Below are 25,442 nucleotides of genomic sequence, written 5' to 3'. Positions count from 1 at the left end.
AAGTACTGGCATTTCTGCAGAATAACCAACCAAAATAATGGAACCTTTGCAGAGTTTTTCTTTGGAATTATTTTAAAAGGGTGGAGGTGATGGGGAAGGAGGTTAGACTGATAACAGTGTTAAAAGTGGTTTGGAATCAAAATCACATCACTTACAACCGCCTTAGACATCCATTTGAAGTACAACATGATATTTCTGTAATTATTTTACTTCCCTCTAATAACTGCATAGGAATAGGTTTGTTTCCCCAGTGAATAGCTCTGTTCAGAGCCTTCCCTTATCTTTATTTTCCAGGTTTCACTAGTGGTTGATATCATATGCATTCTTACAGGGAGACAGTGGATAAATCAGTAGTTTTCCATCAAATCAAAGATTATATTCAAGAGGTAGAGCAGTGGCATGAAACAACTTTTGCTGGGGAAAGAAGGTAGAAAATGGAAAAATAACATAATTGTTTCAGAGAACAGAAATCACAAGACATAGATGATGTTATTCAACATTTAGTGAATGTAATAGATGTCCGGGACTTTTCTGACCATGGCCAATTATATTTGTCTTTTAAATGTTAGTTAGCTATTATATACTTAAAGTTTATTCTAAAACCTAATATTCATGTGAAGTATTAAACTACACTAAGCTGCTACACAATGTGAAATCAAGATGTAAAATTTAGTTAAATTATAAAGTAATGATGTATATTTTATGCTAATATACTTAGTAATAGGTATTTTGTTTTGCAGATTGTTTTGTTATTGGTTACTTTGCATTTGTATTTTTGGCTAACAGCACAAAATAAAAATAACAATATACCTAATTTAAGATAGTCTTTGGTTAGGTAAGTCATTGACCTGCAAAAGTTTTAATTGTATCAATTAGAAAATTACATTGGATCATATTTAATATCTATCTTCCAAATATGGAAGCTACTCAATTCAAATGGAATATATATATATGTAATTTATTAGGTGTCCCAAATGTGCTGGCTTTGCTGGAGGAGAAAGCCAGCATTAATATTAATATCCATTCAGAGGTCCCACCCAACATTTATAGAGACTAATGCCAACCTTTTTTTTCATGTTAGCCATACTTCTATTTTGTAATTATGAATCTCTCTGAAGTGTTTCCAAAGGACCTTTATTTACTAGCCATTTATTCTTATATATGAATGAATGAGTGTCAAGCATATTATGCACTATATGCTTGACAAATATCCAGTGATTTTCCAAGTCCTCTGAAAAGTGTATTGACAAATCACTTGATTTAATATGTCCCTGTTACTTTCCCCTATATTTGTACACTGCTACCATATGAACTTCCACCTCCTTAGTATGGAGGCATTGTTCTCATACGTTAGAATCTAAAATTAGCCCCCTTCGCCCATGGTGGGATTGAAACCAAATACCTCAATTTAATTTTGATACCCTTTTAATATCCCCCCCTACATACTCGTGGGACCTTATTTCCCATTCTTTCGTTCTGTATTTGCTAAGTATATTCGTTTCTGTGTTAGGTCCTCTACATTGTCCCTGTCTACTGGAGCTTTCAGTCTAATAGAGAGAGAAAAATATACCTAAATAAAAATGCCATTAGATAGATAGTGACACAAGGAGAAATAGATAACCTGTTAGTGTAACACTCAAGGTGGAGAGATGACTATCAGCTCTAAGAATCAAAGAAGGTTTTATGGAAGCAATGGCATTTGTAGAGATGAGGATTGGGGAGGACTTAAGAGAGCAGAAATAGGGAAAGCACATTTCAGCACAGTGAACAGGTAGATACGTACACAGAATGGTCACTTCGGCCAGATCATAATGAGTTGCTGTAAAGGTGGAAAAATATATCGTTGCTAACTTACAACTTGCTTTTAATGTTAGGCTAAGGTATCTGAATTTTATTCAGAAGCCGGTGGATACTAGAAGTCTAAAGGGGCATGCTGATTAAATATGTTTTCCTCATACACAGAGGGAAGATAGACATACGTGTGTCTGTTTTGGCTCCTGCTCTTCTCCTACTTCTCTCTGTATATCTTATATATTCTAAGTTATATTGACAGGAGGACTTTAGGGTAGTTTATTCATATTTTAATCCAAAATACCCAGCACAGTCCCAAGCGTTCACTGAATAAATGGATGAATGGATGAATAAATGAAGAGATGGATGAATATTAGGATGACCACGTTGGGAAGGACCAGAATAGAATGAAATGACTTTTATTCAGAATGTCCCTACAGAAAATCCTCAGTAAAGACAAAAGCATATGAAAGTGGTATTTATATCAAGGTCAGCAAGTCTTCCTTCTGTTGAGGGAATCATCAGATGCTGGACACTCTCACTTGCATTAAAAAGATAGCCTCCTGACTGGTCATCTTGCTTTTTCCCTCACTTCTATATAATCCTACCAATATCAAACAGAAATTATACCTATTCCAAACCCTGCAGTGGTTTCCTCCTTTATTTAGAATATAGTTCTTCTCAGAGCTTATAAAGCCCTCCTTGATGAAGCCCCTACTTCTCCCTCAGACCCCCCTCACCTCTTTGCTTGCTTCCTTTCTTTCATCTGCATAAGGCCTCCCTTCCTCCTGCTTGCCTCACCGTAATGCTTCCACAGTGCTTCCCTCTGCCTGCAATGATCTGCCTCGAGATCTTCACACGCTGGCCTATTCTTAGCCTTCCTGTTTTAGCTCAGATGTCATCTCATTAAAGAGCCCTCCATGACCCTCCATCTCCCTAGATCTAAAGCACTTCTCCCCCCTTCTTACTCCCCTCAATATAACACCCTCTTCCATTAGTCCTCTTCATAACCGTCTTCACTATCATACAGTTCACTTACCTGTTCGCTTTCTGTCTCCTATCTTCTGCCAACTGAAATGTATACCCCACAAGGACAGATCCCTTATTACAGTTTACTGTAGTATCTACAGCAGGATTTAGTACATGGTAGACAATAAAACAGTTGCTCATTGAATGGGTGAATGCAAGCCAGGACCTTAATTTTTTCCTATGCAATCGTGATTAAACTCTGGAAAGAATATCCTGTGTGTACTGCCTTGCTGTCTTTGCCAAATCCTCTGTCTTTAGCCCCTTTAACTGCCTTTTGTTTTCATCATTTACCTCAAATTCCGTCTTATACTGCTCACTGACCTTCCAATCACCAAACTTAGTTACCTACCTTACATTTCTCTTGTATTTTACATCTTGAAATTATCCTTCTTGGTTTTTGTGGCTCAGAAATGCCTTGAGTCTCACAAAATGCTGACGATTCCCCCTCTGGCTTTAATTCATGTTGTGCTTGCTGCCACTTTGAAAACTAACTGGTTGACTCTTACCTGGATTTATGTTTTTGATTAACTTTATCCATCATTGTGACTATATCTAATCCCAAAGTACAGAGCTCTCCTGAGTTCTAGGTGTATACCTATCTCCAAATGTCCCTGAAGACCTCCAGGCTTTTCTAGTTGGTACATCTGTAGCTAATTTGTAGTTAGGTTCAAATCCTAATACTGTGACTTGGGTCACTTACCTCACTCTCTGTTTCCTCAGCTGTAAAACTGAAATAACATCTATTCTGTGAGGATTCAAAGAAACCATATATATTGCCTAGGTCAGAGCCAGCCATGTGTTCATGGAGGCATTTTCAATAAATGTTTGTCATTATTATCATTGTGAATGCATAACCTTCGCCAATACCAAAGGTATTTCTTGACTGCATGGTAATACCACTCATGTTCATATAGAGAAGTCGTATTTTTGAATTATGCATTTAGTTATGTATTAAAATTGTTTAAAATATATTCTACTGTATGTTTTAAGTTTGCATTGAAGTATGCCTACAGCCGATTGACAAGGGAAAAAAAGTCGTAAGATGGATATCAAAAAATAACATTAATGAGCTGCTAAAGCTAAAATTACAGGAACTTATGAAATTGGTTAAACATAAAAACCATTAAACTGTTTACTGAAGCTTCACAGATATACTGCAGCTAATGAGCATTTCTGCTATTTAAATAAGCCCAAATTGAACACACATTACATGGATACATAATTAGTCATGGCAGTCAAACACACATAGACTTACTTTTAAAGCTCTATTTAGGGAATCTTTTCCATTTGATTTATTTTGTTAATTAAAATATTTTTCAGTATTCACTTATATTTTAATAATATTGTTTTCACCAGTAGTATAATTTACTACCGGCTTTCTGTTTGTTTTTATTTATGCTTTAAATGCAGCAAATGGGGATTTTATATTAAACATTTTTCTTAATCCCTTCCTTTAATTATTTATATCACTTGATGGTATCATTCAGCATTTTAAAAGGTTCTTTCACTGGGAAGTATATATAAAATATTTCAGTAGCCTTTCTACTTTTTTCCACTGACTCCTAATTATCAAGAAGTATTAAGCACCCAAATGTGCATAGAATTATGATGATTATGGTCCAAATCAGATTAAAGGATGATCTATTCCTTCCAGGAGTTTGTAATCTTAAGTAGATGGTATCATTGAATATAAATAAGCAAATCAAAGTACAGCATTTGGGAATCCAACAGAGAATTTGAAAACAATCCCCATATATTTCCTTCAAGGACACTGACCTCCTTGTGGAGATCTCTCCCAGATAAAATGAAATCAAATCTTCAAGGTGTTTAGGGTTTTAAATAGATGAAATTATTGCAAAGAAATAAGCAAATCAAGGTGAAGTGCTTGGACAATTTTAATTCTTAATTGATTAGTTGGTCAGTTTAGGAAATGAGAATAGGACTCCCTATAGAATACAAGTAAAACAAAAGGAGTTGCTACAGGCTATTATTGACATCCTTCTTTTTTTTTTTTTTTTTTTTTTAACTTGGGGAGCCTAAGCTTAGTCTACTCATGGAGGGGAGGAATATTAAATCAGTACTTCCCCACTGCCTGAATTCTACAAGCATATATAAACTGAATATTATTTAACTATAGCAGTAGAGAAATTGAATAGTTAAGTCAATCACAAGAAATAACCAAGTGCCTATTGTTTCCTAGTCAGTGTGTTTGTCACTAAAGAAGTTTTGGGGTTTTTTTTTAGAAACTTTTTTTTTTAAAGGAAAATATTTGGATTTCCTCTCTACAGTGAGCAAACTGTAATTGTGGAAATATGATCTACAAGAAAAATAATCAAGACAGGACAATGTGAGTGCTGAATAAATGGAATGGACAGCTATTATATTTTTCATCGAGTTCCTCTCTTACCAGTTTGTGCTAGATGCTGGGGAAGGAGCAGATATGGTCCCTAAACTCAAGGAATGGTGGAGGCAAAGTAACTAGAATGAAGTCACATAGTGGCTAGGTTAACAGAAAGTGGTTGTGGTTAACTTAACAAAGTAGGAAAAGAAAAGTTTCCATAGGAAGAGTTGACCTGAAGGCTATTATAAAGCTGGTCAAGATTAGAATTCTTTGCTGTCTCTCTACACCCACTCTGCTTCATTTTAATTACTCTGATGGCTCCTAGTTTTGAAACTTTAGAAGACTATTTTTTGGCCCATTCCTGGCTTCTTGTTCCTATACCAAAGGTCAATTGCAAGGAGGTTTTTGGAGTCAGAAATAACTGAATTCAAAAAAGAGCGTGCCACCCCTTGGCTATATTTAAGATGATAATACCTACCTTAAAGAATTGTTTTGTGCTCTAAATGAGACTATTATATGGGAATATACAGCATCATACCTGCCTCATACAAGGGATCAATAAATGTTCATTGCTTTTCTTAATGTTCTTCATTAGGTGAAGAGATATAAATGAGATGTAAGAGGTAACTAGGAGAGTTTACTTTGCATGAATTGTCAGAATATGGTAAGTGACTGGAGGTTGAAATCAATGGAAAGAAGAGTCAAAGATTATGCCAAGATTTTTAAGATTTATTTCTGTGTCCTTTGAGAAAGGAGAATAGGAAAAAGGTGAAGAGTGATCGTGGAGTTAGGTGGAAAATCAGAAACTGTGGTGTCTTTGAAGCCAAGCGAAGGGACATTTAAGAGGAGGAAGTGATCATCTGTTCAATGCTGCTAAGAAATGGAGGAAGGCAGTACCACCGTTAGGGTGAGACAAGTGAGGTGCCTACCTGCACTTGAGCCTGAAGTCCTGAGCCTGGGGACCTTCTTAAGTTTTATTCTTCAGGTGCCTTTCTCACCTCATCCTGGCCTGGTTCTGAAACAAGGTAGTCACTGAGGAGAGTCACTGGATGTGGCAACTAGAGCTAATTAATCATCTTAGTGAAAAGAGTTTTAGTGAAGTTTTGGGAGGCAAATGGAATGGTTTAAAAATAAAAAATACTGTACATGTATGTACATGCTTATGAGAAATAATTCAGAGAGAGTGGCAAATAATAGAATATGTAATCTAGAGAGCAAAATGCCTACTAAGTAAGAGGAGAGGATCCCAGGGTTCATGTGGAGGAACTGACCTTTGATAAGAGGGAGAGTTCTGTAATTATTATAAATAAGAAGGAAGAAAAGGCACCTGGGTGGCTCAGTTAATCATCAACCTTTTGATTTCCATTCAGGTCATGATCATAGGGTTTTGAGATCCAGCCTCACATTGAGCCCCATGTGGGGCTCTGTATCCGTGTTGGGCATGGAGCCTGCTTAAGATTCTCCCACTCCCTCTCCTTCTGCCCCTCTTCCCCACACCTGGCTCTCTTAAAAAAAAAAGAGAGAGAAAGAGTGGACACAGTTCCAGTAGGTTTATAGTTTGGACAATGGGCTCCCATATAATGGGTTCAATGTTCTTTATGAAATATAAGAGAAGACCTTCTCCTACAGTGAGGGCAAGGAAAGGGAGCTTGGTTGATCAAAAGTTTGAGGAGAAGAGAAAAGGTATAAATGGCTCTCACAATGAGTAAAAGATATGTGTGAAAGAGCAAGCTTACAAGCTTACTAGTATCAGTCATGAAATGGTGAAAGCCAGATGGAGAAGCTTGTAAACTGAGTTTTGGATGTAGTAATTGGAAGGGACAGTGCAGTGTCCACACTGGAATCTCGAATAGGCAGCTAAAAGAGCCAGGGCAAAAGAGCTTGAAGTTGTGACTGAAGTCATTTTCGTAGAGATGATAATAAAAACACATGACTCAATCAGAGAAGAAGAATGAGATATGGAGGAGCCCAAGCCCAAGATGGACAGTTTAAAGATAAGAAGAGCCTGAATAGAGTAGCATTGTGCAAATCAAAGAAAGAGATCAAAATGGATGGGGTGTAAATATCAGATGCTACCGGAAGGCAGAAGGGAGGAGGACTGAGGTCACAGAATTTAGGGACCATTGAAGATCATATTTCCATTAGAGGGACAGCCTGGAAGGAATAATTGGGTGGTGAAGAAGGTAGACAGTCAGGGGAAATGACTCTAAAATTAGGTAAAGGGGGAGGTTAGAATAAGAAAAGAGAACCATGCCAAAACTGAAGTTTTTCAAAATAGATGAGAGGAGAGCGGGAATATGGGAAATACAATATTCTAAAGAGAGTCAGAGATGTTTGAGGTCCTGGCGAAGTGAGAAGGTGCAGAATCAACGTTAACATTTGAGGGGTTTACAGTAGGACAATGATGAATCTTCACGGTGGGTTCCATTGCGTCTGTGAATGGACTGCATACTGATTCCAATACTTAGGCAGAAGGGAGACGTGAAGAAAAGCTCATGCACGCAGACTTGATATTGTGAGTAGAAGGCTTTCTCTGGGCCTCTCCCTTCCTTACCCCAGGTTATTTTATTGAAGCAGAACTCTGATATCCTGGCCCTGTAATTAGAATTCATTTGCTCTTGGTGAGATTTTGCTTTCAGCTCTGAATTACTGAGATTATCTCCTCAGCTCGCCTTTTTGTTTCATTGTGCTTTGGTCCTATTGGCTAATAGGTTATGCAAAATTAAACAACAAGCATATAGATGAATTCATCCATGTTTTCAAGATATCATTTTATTATAAATGCTGAAATTTTTTAGCCCCCCCATTGTTTTACAGCATTGCAAGCACTCCAAAGAATACTAATAATCCTTCTTCATTATGATTTCTGTTGTATTGTTTTATTGTTTATGCAGAATTAATTTATATTTATGTACTAAAATATAACATTCTTGACATCTTTTTATAAATACTGAGAAATATACTTGTCATATGCTCGTGGGTTTCTCTTCTATGTATATGACAGCACAGCTACATCAGTTTAATTGACCTTGGCAATCTGCATCTGCTAGTGATGTGTCCCTGAGGGACGGTTTCTGCAATTTTAAGCTGTGGCTTATTGAAGAACTTGTGTGTCACAATACAATTAAGTCTATATAAAAAAATCATTTCATGCATAACATTAAATTGACTAAAAGTTCTTATTTCAAAACCATTTCTTGTTTTAAAGCCACCTCAGAGTGTCTTTGTTTTTTAAATAAGCTCATTTGAACATAGTAGTAATTAAAGCAGAAAATTAACATAAATCCTGAATGTTTGGTATGAATTAAGGATGTTTTCGTTCTTTTTAAAGACTGCATAAAATTCCAAGCACCATATCACTTAACACATTTCTCTCCCATTTGCAGAATAATATAGACTGTGAATAAGCATGTTTTAGGGTTCTTTTTCAAGTTCTTTTTCTGTTCAACTGTGGAGCCACTGGGACATATGCTGCAGCCTCCATCAAGATGCAACCTCATGGAAATCTGTGGGAAAAGTACGCATATCATAACAGAAAATCCCTCTCCCCTCACTCCCGTTATTTTATAAACAAGGAAGAAAAAAATACAATCCTTCTATTAATATTCATTTAACACTTCATAGGAAATGGCAAGCAGTTATTTAGTTTGCAAATGTAAATATACATTTTTCATCCACTTATGCTTTCACTCCTTCCAAGCTAGATAAAGTCAGAACAGAAGATGTGCTTCTGAGATTTATTTTCATTGTATTTCAAGTTAAATGTATCAGCAGAGATGTAAGGGAGCTGTGAGGAGTTCATAGAAGTATAGTTACAATGATGAGGAGGATGAAAGTCTTCCTCATAAGAAGCAGCTAAATAAATGAACTTCTTTCTGACAAATTATGCATAAAATACATATGTATTTTTTTTCACCGTATCCTCGATTTGAGTTCTAAATTGAATACTTTGAAGCTTACAAAATATGGTTAGATAATAGGAATTACTATATCTCAAGAGTCATTGAAATCATGAAAGGTGTTATTTGGATTCGTAATCTGAGCCAAAGTTTCAATAAATTAATGGATTATTTCCCCCTTCCTTTATGTCTATTTTATTATAAATTTTGGAATTTATGTATATACAAATATACAGATGGATGCATATAGCTCATATACTTAAATACAGAGCCCGCTGTGCCAACAGGGAAATTATCCTAGTCATTTGATGTTCAAGTTGTAATGAACAGTCATTCTTGCATTAGCTCCTTAATGCCACTGATAGAAAGCTTTTTTTTTTTTAACCTACTGTAGCATTTCTTTTACAGTCATATAAGTTGTCTATATTCTATTTTGCCAAAAATCCCTTGTAGATATTGACAAATCAACATATGGATATATTTTTTTAAGATTTTATTTATTTATTTGACAGAGAGAGAGAAGGAGATCATAGTAGGCAGAGAAGCAAGCAGAGAGAGAGGGGGAAGCAGGCTCCCCGCTGAGCAGAGAGCCTGATTCAAGGCTGGATCCCAAGGACCCTGAGATCATGACCTGAGACAAAGGCAGAGGCTTAACCCGCTGAGCCTTTCAGGTGCCCCAATCAACATATGGATATTAAAGTGGAAACAAATGATCTCTATTTTGAGTGATATAAGCTTTTCTGTAATGTATTAATAACATCATAACCTACTGCTTGACCTCATTGTTTTTTCTACTTATTTTTAAAATGAAACTATGGACATGCTAAACTTGAAGTCTTCTAAAAAGATTAGGGAGAAAATGGAGTAGAGAGTTTTTAAAAGGGGACTGAGATCATTTTCAATACAAGAGAAAAATCCTCTTCTTTTTTGGAACACAGTGTTAGAGAGTTGTTTAATTATTAGTGAGGTTAGCTGGATATTACAAATGATAAAATAATTAAAACAGTTAATATTCACATCCAAGACTTCAAGGATAAATGAATCAAATATTGAGGAAAGAGTATATTTTCAAAAGTAAACATAAGTATGTATGAATGTTTGAGACATAGACTCATACAATGCATACATCATGGAAAGACCCATAAATGGAATAGTGCTTTTGAATTCACAAATAAATGCTTCTAGGATGGCTTACGGTGTTGGTGCCAAATATTTTAAGAAAAGCAAGATTTACTTAATAAACTTACAGTAACATCTCCTGACTACTTATTGACCAAGTTAGTGATGGAGCTCTAATATTAAAGTAAATCACACTATATACATTTTTAAGTCACAAGGAATTATAACGCATATTACTTAACTTCCCTTTCATTCGGCAGGCATTTAGTCAGCACCTGGTGTGTATAATGCACTGTACTCAAGGGTTAATTCAAGTTTTGTGAGGACTGAAGTTTATTAATAATTTGAGGTCTCCTTTATTAAAAAAAAAAAAAAGAAAAGAAAAGAAAAAGAATTACAAATTCAAATTTAGGCACAGGGCCTTAAAAGAGGACCATGCAAGTGAGAGACCCTGAAGCTTAAGCTTCAAAAACTTCACAGTATATATGTCTTTGACTGTAATAACTGCTATGGGAAATCAAAGATAACTAAGGCATAATCCCTACCTTGCTCAAGCTTAGAGTGAAATCTGTGCTAACCTTCAAGGATATTCCTGTTAAAAAAAAAAGTGAAGAACATATATAAAAGGGCTTTGATCTCCTGGTGAAATAATTTTGGATTCCTTCTCATTTAAAAATCTTTATTTCAGTTCTTTATATAGAACAAAGGCATATCAAAGTCTTGGACAAATAAGGTCATTTCTTACAGGAGAATTATTTTTTATTCACTCTATCTCACATTATATAAACCATTCAATGGTGGTGTGTTCCAGTTACCATTATTATTGTAATAGGTTGAATTGATAAGCCGTGCTCACTATTGACTTTGTTGCAACTCAAGTACCTGTCAACAGATGGTAGTGATGATCTGTTATGCTATGGAGAACAAATGATAAAGGTATCTTTTCATGTAACCTTTAAAGACATTAGAAAGATCTTGTCAAAATGCCGTTCTACATTGAAAATAATTACATGAATATTTAATTTTACTCTCGATGAAAGGTGAAATCACATCAGAGATATAAACACTATCAGATTTTTAAAATAAAAACCTGAGCACAATAACATTACCCCATCTGTTCATTCATTCATTCATTCATTCATCCATGCACTCATGCATTGACTTGAGTGTCTCCTATGCTGCAACTATTGTAGTAGGCTTTGTGGTACAGTGGCCAGCAGCATGGACACATTGCTATTCTCATGGAACCTACAGTCGTGTGGGGAGCAGATAATCAACAGTAATTCTGTAAATAGTTTTCTAAAATTCTAATATTCTGCAGATAGAAAACTATAAAGGTTTATTTTTATGTCTTGCTTTTCTATTATTGTTTAGAAGAAATGGTTTTAGGTATCAGAATTTTTTTTTTTTTTTTTTTTTTACATTTGGTGGTTTTATTTTAAACTTGTCTCATTAATTTATTTAAGAAATAACTTTTGTGTTCCAAAAATTTATAATCTATTTAAGTTGTTATATTCTCTTTTGAATGAAAGTAAAGAATAGCACCGAAAGTCTGTCCCAAGATGCTGTACTTAAAATTCATGACATGAATACCTGGAGAGAGCATTTAATCTGGAACACTGGCTCAGTTTGCTCCATTATAGATGGTGCTACTATCTTTATGTCCTTCTTCTCTTGATGAACCCTTTTGGTAACTTGTATCTTTGACCTCTTCCAGTTATTAGAATTATGTGTGTACTCAAGGATATTTCTTTAGATATTTTTCTTAAAGGAACTCAAAATCTTTCTTGTCCCATAACACATTTAGATTCATTATAACATAACAAATAATTTAAATTTTTTTTTTTTTGCAAAGCAATATGCACAAAGAACCAATGGTAGTGTGTGCATTTGTTGATTTTTATAAAATAGAATCTGATAGCTAATGTAGCTGTATTCTGGGTCCACTGAATTGCTTACCATTAGGTGCAAATAATTTGGTTAAAATGTAGAAGATTTTATAGCAGCAATGTCTATAATAGCCAAACTATGGAAAGAACCTAGATGTCCATCAACAGATGAATGGATCAAGAAGATGTGGTATATATACACAATGGAATACTATGCAGCCATCAAAAGAAATGAAATCTTGCCATTTGCAACGATGTGGATGGAACTAGAGGGTATCATGCTTAGCGAAATAAGTCAGGCATAGAAAGACAACTATCATATGATCTCCCTGATATGAGGAAGTGGTGATGCAACATGGGGGGTTAAGAGGGTAGGAGAAGAATAAATGAAACAAGATGGGATTGGGAGGGAGACAAACCATAAGTGACTCTTGATCTCACAAAACAAACTGAGGGTTGCTGGGGGGAAGGGGGTTGGGAGAAGGAGGGTGGGGTTATGGACATTGGGGAGGGTATGTGCTATGGTGAGTGCTGTGAAGTGTGTAAACCTGGCGATTCACAGACCTGTACCCTTGGGGATAAAGATATATGTTTATAAAAATTTTAAAAAATTTTTAAAAAAGTAGAAGATTTTGTCTTGTTTTATTTATAAAATTTCTTATTGTGAAGGGAAGAGACTGGCCATTGACCCAAATTCACAGTATAACTTTTACCTGTTACACACAGTAACAAGTTTAGGATTGTATGAGTAATATCATATTCATAAGAATAATGGTGTGGACAAAGAAATTTTTAGAAAATTCATTTTATGTTCATTTAAAGGGATTTAAATGGATTTTATACACATTAAAATATTTGAAAGGATGTGCTTCCCTTCTTTTTGGATCTGTACTTTCTAGACAATAAATACTAGATCTGACATATTGCCCAAATCTGTAATCTTTAAAATCTACATGTAAGGTATACTTTGAATTGATTAAGTCAGTATGCTTTAGATGTATTGTTAACTCAGGTATTTTATTAACTTTCCATTTTTATGGTTCATTAATAACAGTTGTTTGAGTCCCAAGAACAATAATTAAGTCATAATTTTTCTTAATTTTCAAATTATTGTTACGCGATGCAGAGATTAGTCATTGCCTCTTATCTTTCTTTTTTTTTTTCTTCCAGTAAAAGAAGCCTTGAGCCCTCTAAAATTTAACAGATGGAATCTCCCAGAAGTAGATCCAGAAACTATGCAAACCAGTGAACCATGGGTGTTTGCAGGTGGTGATATTGTTGGTGTGGCTAATACTACAGTGGAATCAGTGAATGATGGAAAGCAAGCTTCTTGGTACATTCACAAATATATACAGGTGGGCATTTGTCATCACTTTTAGCCAATTTTTTCCAATGGATATATACTTCTTCATTTATTTTTGCTATGCATTCATATGAGAATTTGTATATGGTAGTATATGACATATACCTATACATATATTTACTTGGACAAAATTTTTTTAACATGGACTGGATAACACAACCGCTTAACTGATTGAAGATTCAGTGTGCATTTCTATAGGGAAACCCCATGAAGTTATTAGTTTTGCTGTGTTCAAAATATTTATCAATGACTTAAAGACATAGATAATACATTTATCAAATCTGAATGGTAAACAATGTGATAGCAGATAAGATCTATATTCCTAATGATCTTACACAGTCCAGAAAACTATGTTGTCTGTCCATTTGAATGAGATGGATTCCTATCCATTTCCCCAATTATATGCACCTAATTGAAAAGAAAACAAATATTTTATAAATTTTGATTGTAATTTTTTCACTCTTTAATCTTATGAAACAAATGCAGAATATAAAAATGATAAAATATAAAGTTGAACATACTCTTACAGTAACTGGGTGGTTATGAGGAAGAAAAAAGCCATAATTACTACATCTCAGTTGTCTACTTTTTGACAAAATGCTTTGTTTTCTTCTTGCTCTGTAATTGGATTAAATGTAGATATAGTGATCTCCTTTATACAAAATGTTTCTGGAAAGGTTTACTCTTATAAATACAATTCTTCTTTCTTTCCTATTTGGGAAAGACTCTATTCATAACATGCTGTCTGCCTCTCTTTCAATTTCTTTTGTTTGTTTCCCACACACTGACAAAATTCACTTTGCCTTTAATGTCTCCCTGAATATTTCTCTTCCTCTTTGCCATGACCATTTAGTCTTTACGGTTGTCCTCCTATCTTTTTTCTGTAACCTATGCAGGACTTCTTACTACCAGGTACAGCCTGGACTTGGTACTGATTGTATCATATTTTTTATGTTCAATTCCCTGACCTAATCCCACCTCAGCCCAGCATCTCTGAGGAGTGGGGCTTGGGTTGTTGTGGTCCGGGTTGTAGCTGGTTTCTAAGGTCTCTAAAAATGGGTGTAACCAGCTTACAGGTCATGCATAGAGATAAAAATGTGATTTAGGAAACAACATTGTGTGGAGATGACAAATCTAAAATTAAGAATGCTGTCCAAATCAGTCCTAAGTCCAAAGGGATGAGACTTAGGGGAAAAAGGGAAAAGGAATGCAGTTTTAACAGGCAGAAACCTGGGAACCCAAGAGAGCAAAAGCTGGTAGTAGCTTCTGCTCCAGTCTTTGTCACCTATATTTTGGAGAGTCTCCATAGCCTCCGAGATACACAGTGGAGAGGTTCAGCTGCCCAAGATGGACTCCTGATTTGGCTCCTCTTGCTCATTCTGTTGCAAAAATTATCACCCTGTTTTCTTTATTATTATTTTTTAAGATTTTATTTATTTATTTGACAGAAGGAGATCACAAGTAGGCAGAGAGGCAGGCAGAGGGGCTGGGGTGGGGGGAGCAGTCTCCCCCAACTCTCCCCGAGCAGAGAGCCCAATAGGGGGCTTGATCCCGATAGCAGAGGCTTTAACCCACTGAGACACCCAGGTGCCCCTCACCCTGTATTTCTCCTCATTTTACTCTTCTTGTCACAGTACTCTCAATAGTCCAAGTTGTACCTCTGTATAACTCCCTCATCTGTATTTCCATCTCTGTTCTTCTGTGATCCAGCTGTCTGCTGATAATCTTCACTTGTGTGTCTCATTATATTTCAGATTTACTGGACATCACTTGGTTACCTACATTTCTACTTCATTGCTATTAAACTAAACATACTCTCCCAAATCTGTTCCACCTCCAATATTTAACATTTCTGATACCCAGCTTCAAAGCCTCTAAATCAGTGTTCATTATACATCTAATTACTGACTTCTAGATTACTTAAGACTAATACAGTTTTCAAATTCCATTTTGAAACCAAAATAGGCCTCACAGCTTTTTGTTTTACTGTGTAATGGCATTAAAGCAAGCACTTGAATACATGAAATTATAACAAATACTCTATTATATATACAAGAAATAATAAAGTTTGATGAGAAAAGTAGAAAACAATACAATCTCAGAATAAGCTACTTCTTAAAATATAGATGAAAAATTTATACTAGTGTGTTTATGCATACATATTTTTCTCATTATAAGATAATACTGTTGTACACATCTTTACTTATGAACCATTTATTTAAATTTTATTCTCTTCTCTCTCTCTCTCTCTCTCTCTCATGTATACTCTTTCATATACTTACTTTAATTTGTTTGCTTTTTTGTGCTGAATACAATTTTTGGTTGACCATACATCTCACTTACCATTCTGTTAATTTCTTGAAGAAATGAGACTAGAATCAGGAGATAGGAGAAAAGGCCCTTGTGCGAGGCCAGATGATACCTAGTGAATGCATGAATTTAGTCTACAAGAATAAAAATGGTGGGAAGTCAGAGATACTGAACAGATCTGAAAAGTAAAATTGAATGAGGGACAGTGGAAAATGGCATGTGTTAATGCTTTTTCTAAAGATTTAAATCCATTTATAGCTTTTAGATTAAAGTACTTAGAGAATATTTACTATATTTGTGATAATTGTGATTTTGTCCTACTTCACAGTTATCATTCAAGAGGATTCCTAAGGGTGTTTTTCTTTTGACTTTACTTTTATCTTCTACATCCCTGAGTCTAATAAATGTGTACTGAAAAAAAAAAAAAGAGAAATCATTTTATTTAGCTTCCACTTACCCATAAAAGGAAAGAAACAGAATTTTAGGTATGATGAAAAAGAAAAGTGTGCATGCTTTAAAATACATATTGCTAGGAATGATAGTGTTTGAAATATAAAATTAAAAAAATTCCTGACCAGTAAGAGTTTTGGTTTTGGCTGAAAGCTTTGGACTTGTCAAACAAAGTATTGAATTGCATTTTAAAGATGGAGTAGAAATGGAAAGCAGGTAAAATCTCTGTCAAGTAAAATCAACACTTCCACCTTCCTGCCTGTTGGTTGCAAAGTGCTAAGCAGTGATAGGACTAAAAAGGAACATATAGACAAAGTGAAATTTTTCTCTCTCCACACTGTCATTAACTTAGCTCTGGCCTCTTTCGCCTCTTAAAATTGCCTCCACTCTTCCGTTTGTCAAATCCAAGGAACCTATACTGCAGCCAGAGTCATCCTTCAGGAGTAAAAGTCTGATCCTCATTTTTTCATGTAAAATCTTTCAAAGGCTCCTCTTTGCACTCAAGATAAGACCTGATCTCCTGGGCTTGTGATGCTAACTTGCATTTCCCCTAGCACACCAAGACCTCTGAATCTGGGACTTTTCCCTACTCCCCTCATTTCTTTTGTTTCTATCCTACTTGTCCTTCAGGTCTTTCTTCCTCCTCCCCTTCCAAGAACATGTTCCTCCTGTGTGCTCTGTGGCACCCTGTTTCCCTGACGGAAGCCTGCTTACTGATCTGTCTCTGCAAAGCCAGTTGCCATGCTTGTGTATTGTTATGCCCTCAAAATAGTGTATTCATCTATATTTATTAAATAGGAAAAATATGTAGAATGAGATAATTCATTGTAAAGGAATTTAAAGAGGAGTTAAGAAAATGAATGAGTTTGTTATATAAGTTCATTAACTGTAAATAAATAACGTTTCCTTCAAATGCAACATCCATTAAGAAAAATTTCATAATGCCTAAAGTGTATTCATGAGTGAAGGTTTATCACTGCTTGTCTTGTGTTTTACATTAGTTTTGGGGGGAATGGGACACTAGATAGTGTACTTTAAAAATGATTTAATACACACATTATAGTATTAATTCATGCATGCAATCACTGCAATTGGATATTTTGAATTTATTTGTAAAACGCTTTTTCAGACTCATGTGATTATTTCAAGATACCCCTGTTGGGATTTTAGTAATTCCCATAGTTGTCTGAAGAGAGCTTCACTTAGATTTCATTAGTTAACTTGATCAGTTACCATTTATTGAGTACCAGCTGTTGAGCCCAAGATACTTGACTTTGGGAGAGTACTGAAGTAAATAAATGAGGAGAGGTAAAACACAGCAGTTAGAAATTTGGCCTCTGAATTAAACAGACCTGATTGCAAACTATGTGACTTGAGGGCTTACTTTGTCACTTCAGGACATGGGCTTTTCAAGGGTAAATAAACTATTTATTAATAAATGAGCAATAATAATTAGAGATACTAAAATGGTATTAGAGAACATTTACAAAATAGGACATTTCGAAGGGAAAGCATAGTGTCGGATTTTAACAAAGATTCAAAGAGGCTATTGCTGGTAATTATGAAAACATTTTATTTAGTCATTTGTTACTTCATTCATATACATCGCCTGGCTATCCATGGAGTCATTCATGCATGGATTCATTCATTCATTCATTCAGTAAATAATTTTTTAAAAGATATTGCTTTCATCTTTAGATAGTGCTAATCTGTAGGTTTACAAATGTGAATTAAAACATAAAACTTGCCATTAATAATCTCACAGTCTGGTAGAAAAGACAGTGGTATAAACATACATCTAATACAATATTATAAACTTGGTAATAAAAAATGTAAAGGCACAGGGTAGCATGAAAGAGATAATGATTGATTTTATCTGGATGTGGGCATCAATCAGGATGTGGAGTCAGCAAAGGCTTCACAAAATCCAGACACAAAGAGGGAGGATAAGAAAAACAGTGATTTGAATTGGTGGAACTTAAAGGGGCCTCCTGGCTAAGATTGTAGAGCTTGCTTACTGCCCAGGGGCACCCAGATAAGGGTACTAGCTGGCTGAAATCCTAACCAAGCTCCGCTCCCTGAATGGTGGTATCTTTTGTTGTGCTGCTTCAATTCAGAGGAGGGAGTGCCTTCTTGTATTGTCACAAAGGTGCTTTCTGCTTGTGCTATAAGACTTAAACCTGTGCAGTGGCTTCTTTCCATTTCACCAAAAGGCATTCTGAGTTTGTGCAGGCCCTGAACATAGAGAATATGTAGGAAAAATGGGAGAAAAGATCTGTGATTATACTGGGGTTAGGATATGATAAGAATACCTGGTTTAGGATTTTAATTGGGGGTGTATAATGAAGCAGAAATGTGATAGGAGTTGTTTGCATAAGAAGTGATAGGGTCATATCTTGTATTAATATATAGAGAAACATTTTCCAATATGTCAACATTTCTCTCCTTAAAATTCTTTATTTTATTTTATTATTTTTAAAAGATTTTATTTGAGAGAGAGAGAGAGAGAGTGAAAGAGAGCATGAGTGGATGGGGGCAGGGAAGAGGGAGACGCAGGTTCCCCACTGAGCAGGAATCCAGATCTATGTAGGCCTGGGCTTGATCCCAGGACCCTAAGATCATGACCTGAGCTGAAGGCAGCTGCTTAACAGACTGAGCCACTGAGGCATCTTTAAAAATCTTTATTTAGTTGTGCTTTTAAATGATCCAATATGACTTCACCATTGTTGTTTATATTACTGTGATGTTAGTAGGAGTTGAGGCATATTTGAATTATTTTCTTCTGCTTGAATAAGAATTACTGAGTATCTAAAATGATTTTGAGTGTACCCAAAGAAAGAGTATGTAACTGAAAGAATGACTGTTGAATTCTATTGAATTTAAAATTTTTTGCACTTTCACTTGCATCTTTCCAGTGGATTTATTTATTTATTTAGCTGATGTGCATGTCTTTGTCTTTGTGTGCATGTCTGTATGCATGGGTGCGTGTATGTGGACAGACAAAAAGTTCTGTACTAGGAAGAAAAGAAATTAACTACATGAACCCATCAACCTTTCTTCAAAAGTTGCTTTTTAGCAATGTGTAAATGCAAAGATTACCCATGTGACATAGAGAACAGACATATAATAAAATCGAAAGCTAATTTTACTACAACCAATAAATTCTGAAGTAGTCCAAGAGCAGAGATCAGTGTTGACTAGAATTATTGGAAAAGACTCATGAAAAAAAAGTGCTCCCTGATTTTTACCCTCCTTGGACATACCTGTTATATTTACTGTCATTGTAATAACAGCTACTATTTGTTTAGCTTCTGTTATATATTGTGTAGGTTTTGTTTACAGTGGGTATCATTATCTTTATATCTTTATTTCCTTAAAGATTTAGTTTATTTATTTCACAGAGAGAGTGAGAGAGAGAGGGAGAGCCAGGGGAGGGAGGGGCAGAGGGAGAGAGAGAGAGAATCTCAAGCAGACTCCACCCTGAGCTTAGAGCCCAACAGTGGGGCTGGATCTCCACCCTGTCATAATGACCTGAGCCAAAATCAAGAGTTGGAAGCTTAACTGACTGAGCCACCCAGATACCCCCATGGGTATCCTTATCTTTATTTCATAGCTCTTAAAAATAAAGTCTCAATTGTTAAAGTAAACTGTTCTAGGTTAAGTATCCTCTTAGTATCAAAGCCAGGATTTGAACATACATATGTCTATTTGTTATTTTCCCCTGGATTGAACTACTTTCCTAATATTTTTCAACTCTGGTTTCTTGTTCTTGCTAATCATCTGCAGGCCTAGACATCTTCCCCCACAGTATGTGTTAAAATTTAAAAATAAAATAATGCATTAGAACTCTGCCTGAGAGTCCCTCTGTAGTTGAAATTGAAATCAGAAGATTGTGATTGGAGACTGTGGCTTATGTATAACTTAGTTCTGGTTAAAAATACACTTTAACCAGAATGATTAAGTGACTAGAAAAGTTCTAAGATTATTCCACATCTCCTAACTTCCAGGGAAATAAAATAGAGGGATAATTAGCTCAATTAATATAATTAAAGACCTAAATTTAATTGTTAATTGAGGATAAAGAAGAGGCACTTTAATTACATAGGTAAATCCAGACATTCATTAACAATAAGTTGGTTAAATCCAGAACATTCATTTAAAAAACAGAGGAATATAAAAAAGTGCTCTTAGTCTAGGAAACAAAAATCAATAATTAGTTGATTAATCTGAAAAAGTTAAAATGGGGAGTTACAAAAAGGATATACGTGTATATTAAGCATGTCATTTCATTTTAAAAACCATAGGTATATTCTCCTCTTCATTTTTCTTAAAAAGAAAAAAAAGCAGAGCCAAGTTCTTTTTAATCTTATGGTTAGAGTTCTATCTTGTTTCTTGTGTAAACCTGTTTATAACATGCTGCCTACAACTTCTGGTTTTGTTTTCTAAAGTGGAGCCATACTTTCAACAAACAAAGATAAATGTCCTGGATTTTTGTAGGATTGCCTGTCAGTCATTTCATTTGTTTAACCCACATCTAATTTCATAGCAACTTCTTTTTTAGCAACTCACCTTTATCATAGCTTTTGAAAATATTCAATTTAGTTTTCACAGACTCTACCCCCTTTCTTTTCACATTCATAGAGCTCTTCAATTTACACAATTTTGATTTACATTTATAACCAACACAAATGGGGTGAGGACCATACAACTGATTCCATAAGCACAGAACTCAAGGGGAAGGGTAGAATGTTCATAGACACACAGGTACCCTCCTCATAACAGAGACTCAGCACTGCTTGTCCTTCCTTTGTACCTCACAGAGGAACAGGAGGGAAGATATTATTAGTCTAGTGAGTCTGTTAGGTGCAACCAGGTTGTTAAGGGAAACCATATGATGCCCAATGTCCTTCTGTACCAAAGACAAGTCTTAATACAAAATATATTTATAAAATGGTATATTGACAAAAATGTCAGTAATGTACCAAAATACAATTGTTTAGAAAATTGAGCACTTTGTTTTAGTATTAACGTAGAAACACATTTCGTCACAAAAAAGTAGAGGAAAATAGACTATGTGTTATCTCACTGTGCTATGTCCTCCATTAAGAGAAAACTTGTGAATGGAATATAGGCTAAATGCTTCTAAGTTCTGATCCGAGATAAGAAACTCTTTTTTTGAAGTCATCATGTTATTTCTGAGAAGATGATCTTACCAACATGAGACATTTTGTCAAATAAAATTGGTCCAAGTATATGAAAATTATCATCTTTAAACCTGTGGATTTGATTACATCATTAGAGTATCCTCCATGTCATTATTCTGTGATTCAGAATTCTATTTTAAATTTACTATCTTTTAGATGCAACACTGAAACACCACAGTATTTATTACTAGTAGTGGAAGGGATCAAGTAAACTTACATGTTTCTGCAAGAGAAGCACTTGCAGTGTTATAAAGATAAATATTGAGGGGCAAAAGACAAGAGTTATTAGTGGAAGGATAAATATGGAAAGGATAGGTAGGGATAGAAATTCAAATAAAGGAAAGGAATTATATAAGGAGTCTTCAAATATAGACAGGAAATGAAAAGGAAAAGAAGACCTCCTTTCTTTCAAGTAGAATTCCTTCTGTGAAATTCAAACACGATGAGAAACTGCAGAGGATAGGAAAGGAGGCATTGGAACATTAAACATATTAAAAAAAAAGTTTTGGTTGCTAGGTTTACAAGTGAGTTTAGGAGTCACTGAACTGAGGTTGAATGGTTACACAGTACTGTTTATTCACTGCCACCATTTGAGGTCAGCTTTCAGCAACAACATAAAGTTACTTTTTTTTTCATTTTTTGTTTCATTTCAGTGGTTCTACTACATACATGAGTTTGCCTACCTGCATCTTCCCAAATGATATTCTTTTTGTGTCTTCCTCAAAATTTATCCTTTATTAAACATGGTATATTCCTATAATAAGTATCCATGTTAAGGGTTTGATTATTTTGATACTGTTTGGATTATTTTAGTTATGAATCTGTGTTATTCTTTCCAACTTGTCATCCCCCTCAAAACAAATTCTTGTGGCAGAATTATCTTAGAACATATACACATAAATATTCTGCCATTTTACTGGGTCTAAAATGTCTTTCTTAACCCTGTAAGATCACGGAGCGCAAGTGTCTTTTAAGTTTTAGCTTTCTACAGTGTTTTCTAGCTCTACAGTAAAGCTTATATGATATTTTAATGAAGGTCATAGTGAAGTTCTCTAATAGTTAATGTGGTTCTACTGAGTTGTATATAGTATATGGGTACATTTTGAAATAGGAGTTTGCAAAGTTCTTCAAAACTATTAAAAATTCCTTGCATTGATGGCCTATTTTTCTCTTACTTGAGGTTTTTGTGTGTTTTCTTTTGGTTCGATTGAGGCTCAAAAGAATCAGTAGTTGTTGAGGGGACTAGGTATCTCAGGGGATTGGTAATAAGATACAGAGCCTTTAACCTCTTGGTCACTAGTTCAAATCTGCCCCAGGTCAAGAGTGACAGAAAGTCATTATCATCTGATGGCAGTTCAATAGGCTATGTGAAATGAATTTGTGATTTCAGTACCTAGTGGAGAGAGATTCATGCCATAGTCTCACCATTGAGTGGTTGTGATTTTAGTCTGAAGAGAAAGGAGTCCAGTCATAGCTAAGTATTCCATTTTTTGGAGCTAAGACTTTTTTTGGTGGATTTGTTGATGGAATGGCATAGGGAAGCAAGGCTTGCCCTTGTATTGGTTTGTAATCTGAGGCCATGAGGTGCACATCTGTAGGAATCCCTGTCTATCATTGTTGCTGATAAGGTACAATTTGGCATCACTAAACTGACTTCTAAAAAGTTATTTCCATCCCAGATGCTGATTAATTCAAGACTGAAAGTGACATCATTCATGTCTCCTGTTTCTTTAGTGCCCTTCTGCATATACTTTTTAAATGTTTCATTTTTCCCTTTTAATCATATTATTAATTTTATCTACATTTGGACATACGACTGAACATTTAGAGAGGCCTATTCATTCTTGTCAATCTTTCACATGAGAAATACTGAGTTAACAAACAAGAATAGAAAATTGTAAGGACACTTTGAAGATGGGGAATTAAAAACTGAGCTCAGTGTGAAAGGATCATTGCTATAAAGCTAATTGAATTATGTGCGTTCATATCAATAAATGAAATCTTTCACCTTCTGCCACTTTTAGGGTTGAAGATTATGTGAGGGATTTTGTCTTTCTAATATCTTTCATGAACAGTCAGGTTATTTAAACTTTTTGATATGGGGATCTCTTTTAAAGGAATTACCTTTCTAAAGAGGACAAAGGCATATGTTTATACTTGAAAGATTTTTAAGATCACAGCATTGTCTTCATAATAGAATATTTACATTTTTATTTTATAGCAGGTTCACTGATTTTCAAAAAGAGCCCACGTTGTTGGATTGTAAGGATTTTAAAGCTATCTCTGATAATTTTTTATATGCGAAAATCAAATCTAAACAATGATAGCCTCTGTGTCTCATATTAAAGATTATTGCTCGGTACAAAGATGAGCATTTGCCAAAAATGTGACAGTCTGGGATTTTAGAAAATAAACTTAGAGGAACTTATCTATGCCCAAGTCTCCATTGCTTAGAAGAACTTCAGTGCCAACTTTGAAGACACTTGTTATCATTATCATTGCTTAAAATACCATTTTAATTTCACATCTTCAAAGGCATTCTTTTGCCCTGAAATATTCCAGTGGTTTCTACAATATCTGAAGAACTATGATTTGAGAATTAGAAATTTAAATTGCCCAGGCTTAATATTAGAGTATTTCCGTTACCCTTTGCAGGTTTTGAGGCAGCTTATTCGACCTTACAGTCTCACCAGGAAGCTAATGGGAAAGCCTTGCAGCAATCTTCACAGGAAAGTTTCCAAATGTCAAGTGTCATCTTTCCAGCTGTTAGATGAATGGGTAGCCAAGAGGCATTTATTTGGGTGTGCAGCCCCTGTGAAATCTGGGTGAGGCAAGAGAAAAGGCTATAATTTGGTGGTTAGTTTACCAGTATTGGTATAGTTGCAGATCTCTTTGCCAGGCAAAGGACTCCATTTTGTGGTTTAATGATTGACAGCCAACTGCAGTGTTCCTGCACTTAGAGAATAAAAATGCCTTTAAAAAAAAAAAAAAAAGAGGCATCATCGATATGTCATACTAATTTTTGAATCCTTCACTGCTTCAGATAAAAACAATCTTATCGACGGAGCTGGCTTCTTCTTTCCTAAACACCTCTCCAACTGAGAGGAGGTAAGGCTTTTCAAATGACAACTGTATTAAAATCCTGAGACCTATTGAAAAAGTGTCCTTCAGTTTAAGATATATGGCAAACTCTTTAATTCCTATGTTAAAAGAAGATTGATATGAATCATTGGCCACTGTCAGGTTGAAAAACAATGAATATCAATAAAAAGACACTTTTAAATCATAATGGATTCAGTTTGAGATAGTGATAGACTCCAAAAAATAATATTGAAGTATGTCATGGGTAAATGCTGTTTCCATGCTAAGTTTTTCCACTTGGTCAGGATCACTGCATTGAAATGACTTCAGCCCAATTTCTCTTTGGTAAACTATGCCTTTAGACTGAACTAGAATCAGAAGTGCATGTGATCTCATTTTTATCCCTTCCAGTGAGAAGTAGTGAAGTTAAATTGCTTATAGTCATTGAAAAGTGAAGTTTGTTTCAAGTGTTTATAAATAAGCATACGATAAACCCCATAGACTATCTGTAGAGTTTGCCTCTTTGATGGTAGAGTCATGTTAATTTTTGACGAATTCCCTAGCTAAATATTTCAAAATAATTATTAAGGATCAGAAGCTTGACTTTTTTTTCTATTGAAGTTTCTGTTTGTAAAATGGCATAGCTTTTTGTGTATGAAGGGGGATTTACTATTTGTAACGTCTATATGTTATAAAAGGAAATCAGGGGTAAAAATGAGGAATGAGCCTATATCCAATGGAGCTATGAAAACAAAACTATCTAGTTGGTGATAGGGAAAGAAAATACCATGACTAATAAGGGATTTTAATGCCTTTTATTGACTTTATATAGGGTTCCAAACCTTTATTAAATGGCAGCGTTTGACCTGAAAAGTAATTTAAAATGAAATTGTCTCCATAAAGGCAGAATATATCCTTACCAATACAGTAGTAGATTGCTACTTCAGGCAGATAGTGCCAGATTAG

At 35.0% G+C, this 25,442-nt stretch overlaps 1 protein-coding gene across 5 annotated transcripts in view; it reads left to right on the top strand.

Moving 5' to 3' along the window:
* DPYD (dihydropyrimidine dehydrogenase) overlaps positions 1–25,442 on the top strand; it is an 833,169-nt gene that overhangs the window by 392,453 nt on the left and 415,274 nt on the right. For all 5 annotated transcript variants that reach the window (XM_059138489.1, XM_059138488.1, XM_059138490.1 and 2 more), the window contains one exon: positions 13,239–13,423. In XM_059138489.1, coding sequence (XP_058994472.1) covers positions 13,239–13,423 — 185 coding nt within the window. The remainder of the gene's footprint in view (positions 1–13,238; positions 13,424–25,442) is intronic.

The sequence above is a fragment of the Mustela lutreola genome, chromosome 10 (assembly GCF_030435805.1).
Source record: "Mustela lutreola isolate mMusLut2 chromosome 10, mMusLut2.pri, whole genome shotgun sequence".
Lineage (NCBI taxonomy): Eukaryota > Metazoa > Chordata > Mammalia > Carnivora > Mustelidae > Mustela > Mustela lutreola.
Note: the sequence above shows the minus strand (reverse complement) of the source record. Positions and strands in the feature narration are given on the sequence as shown.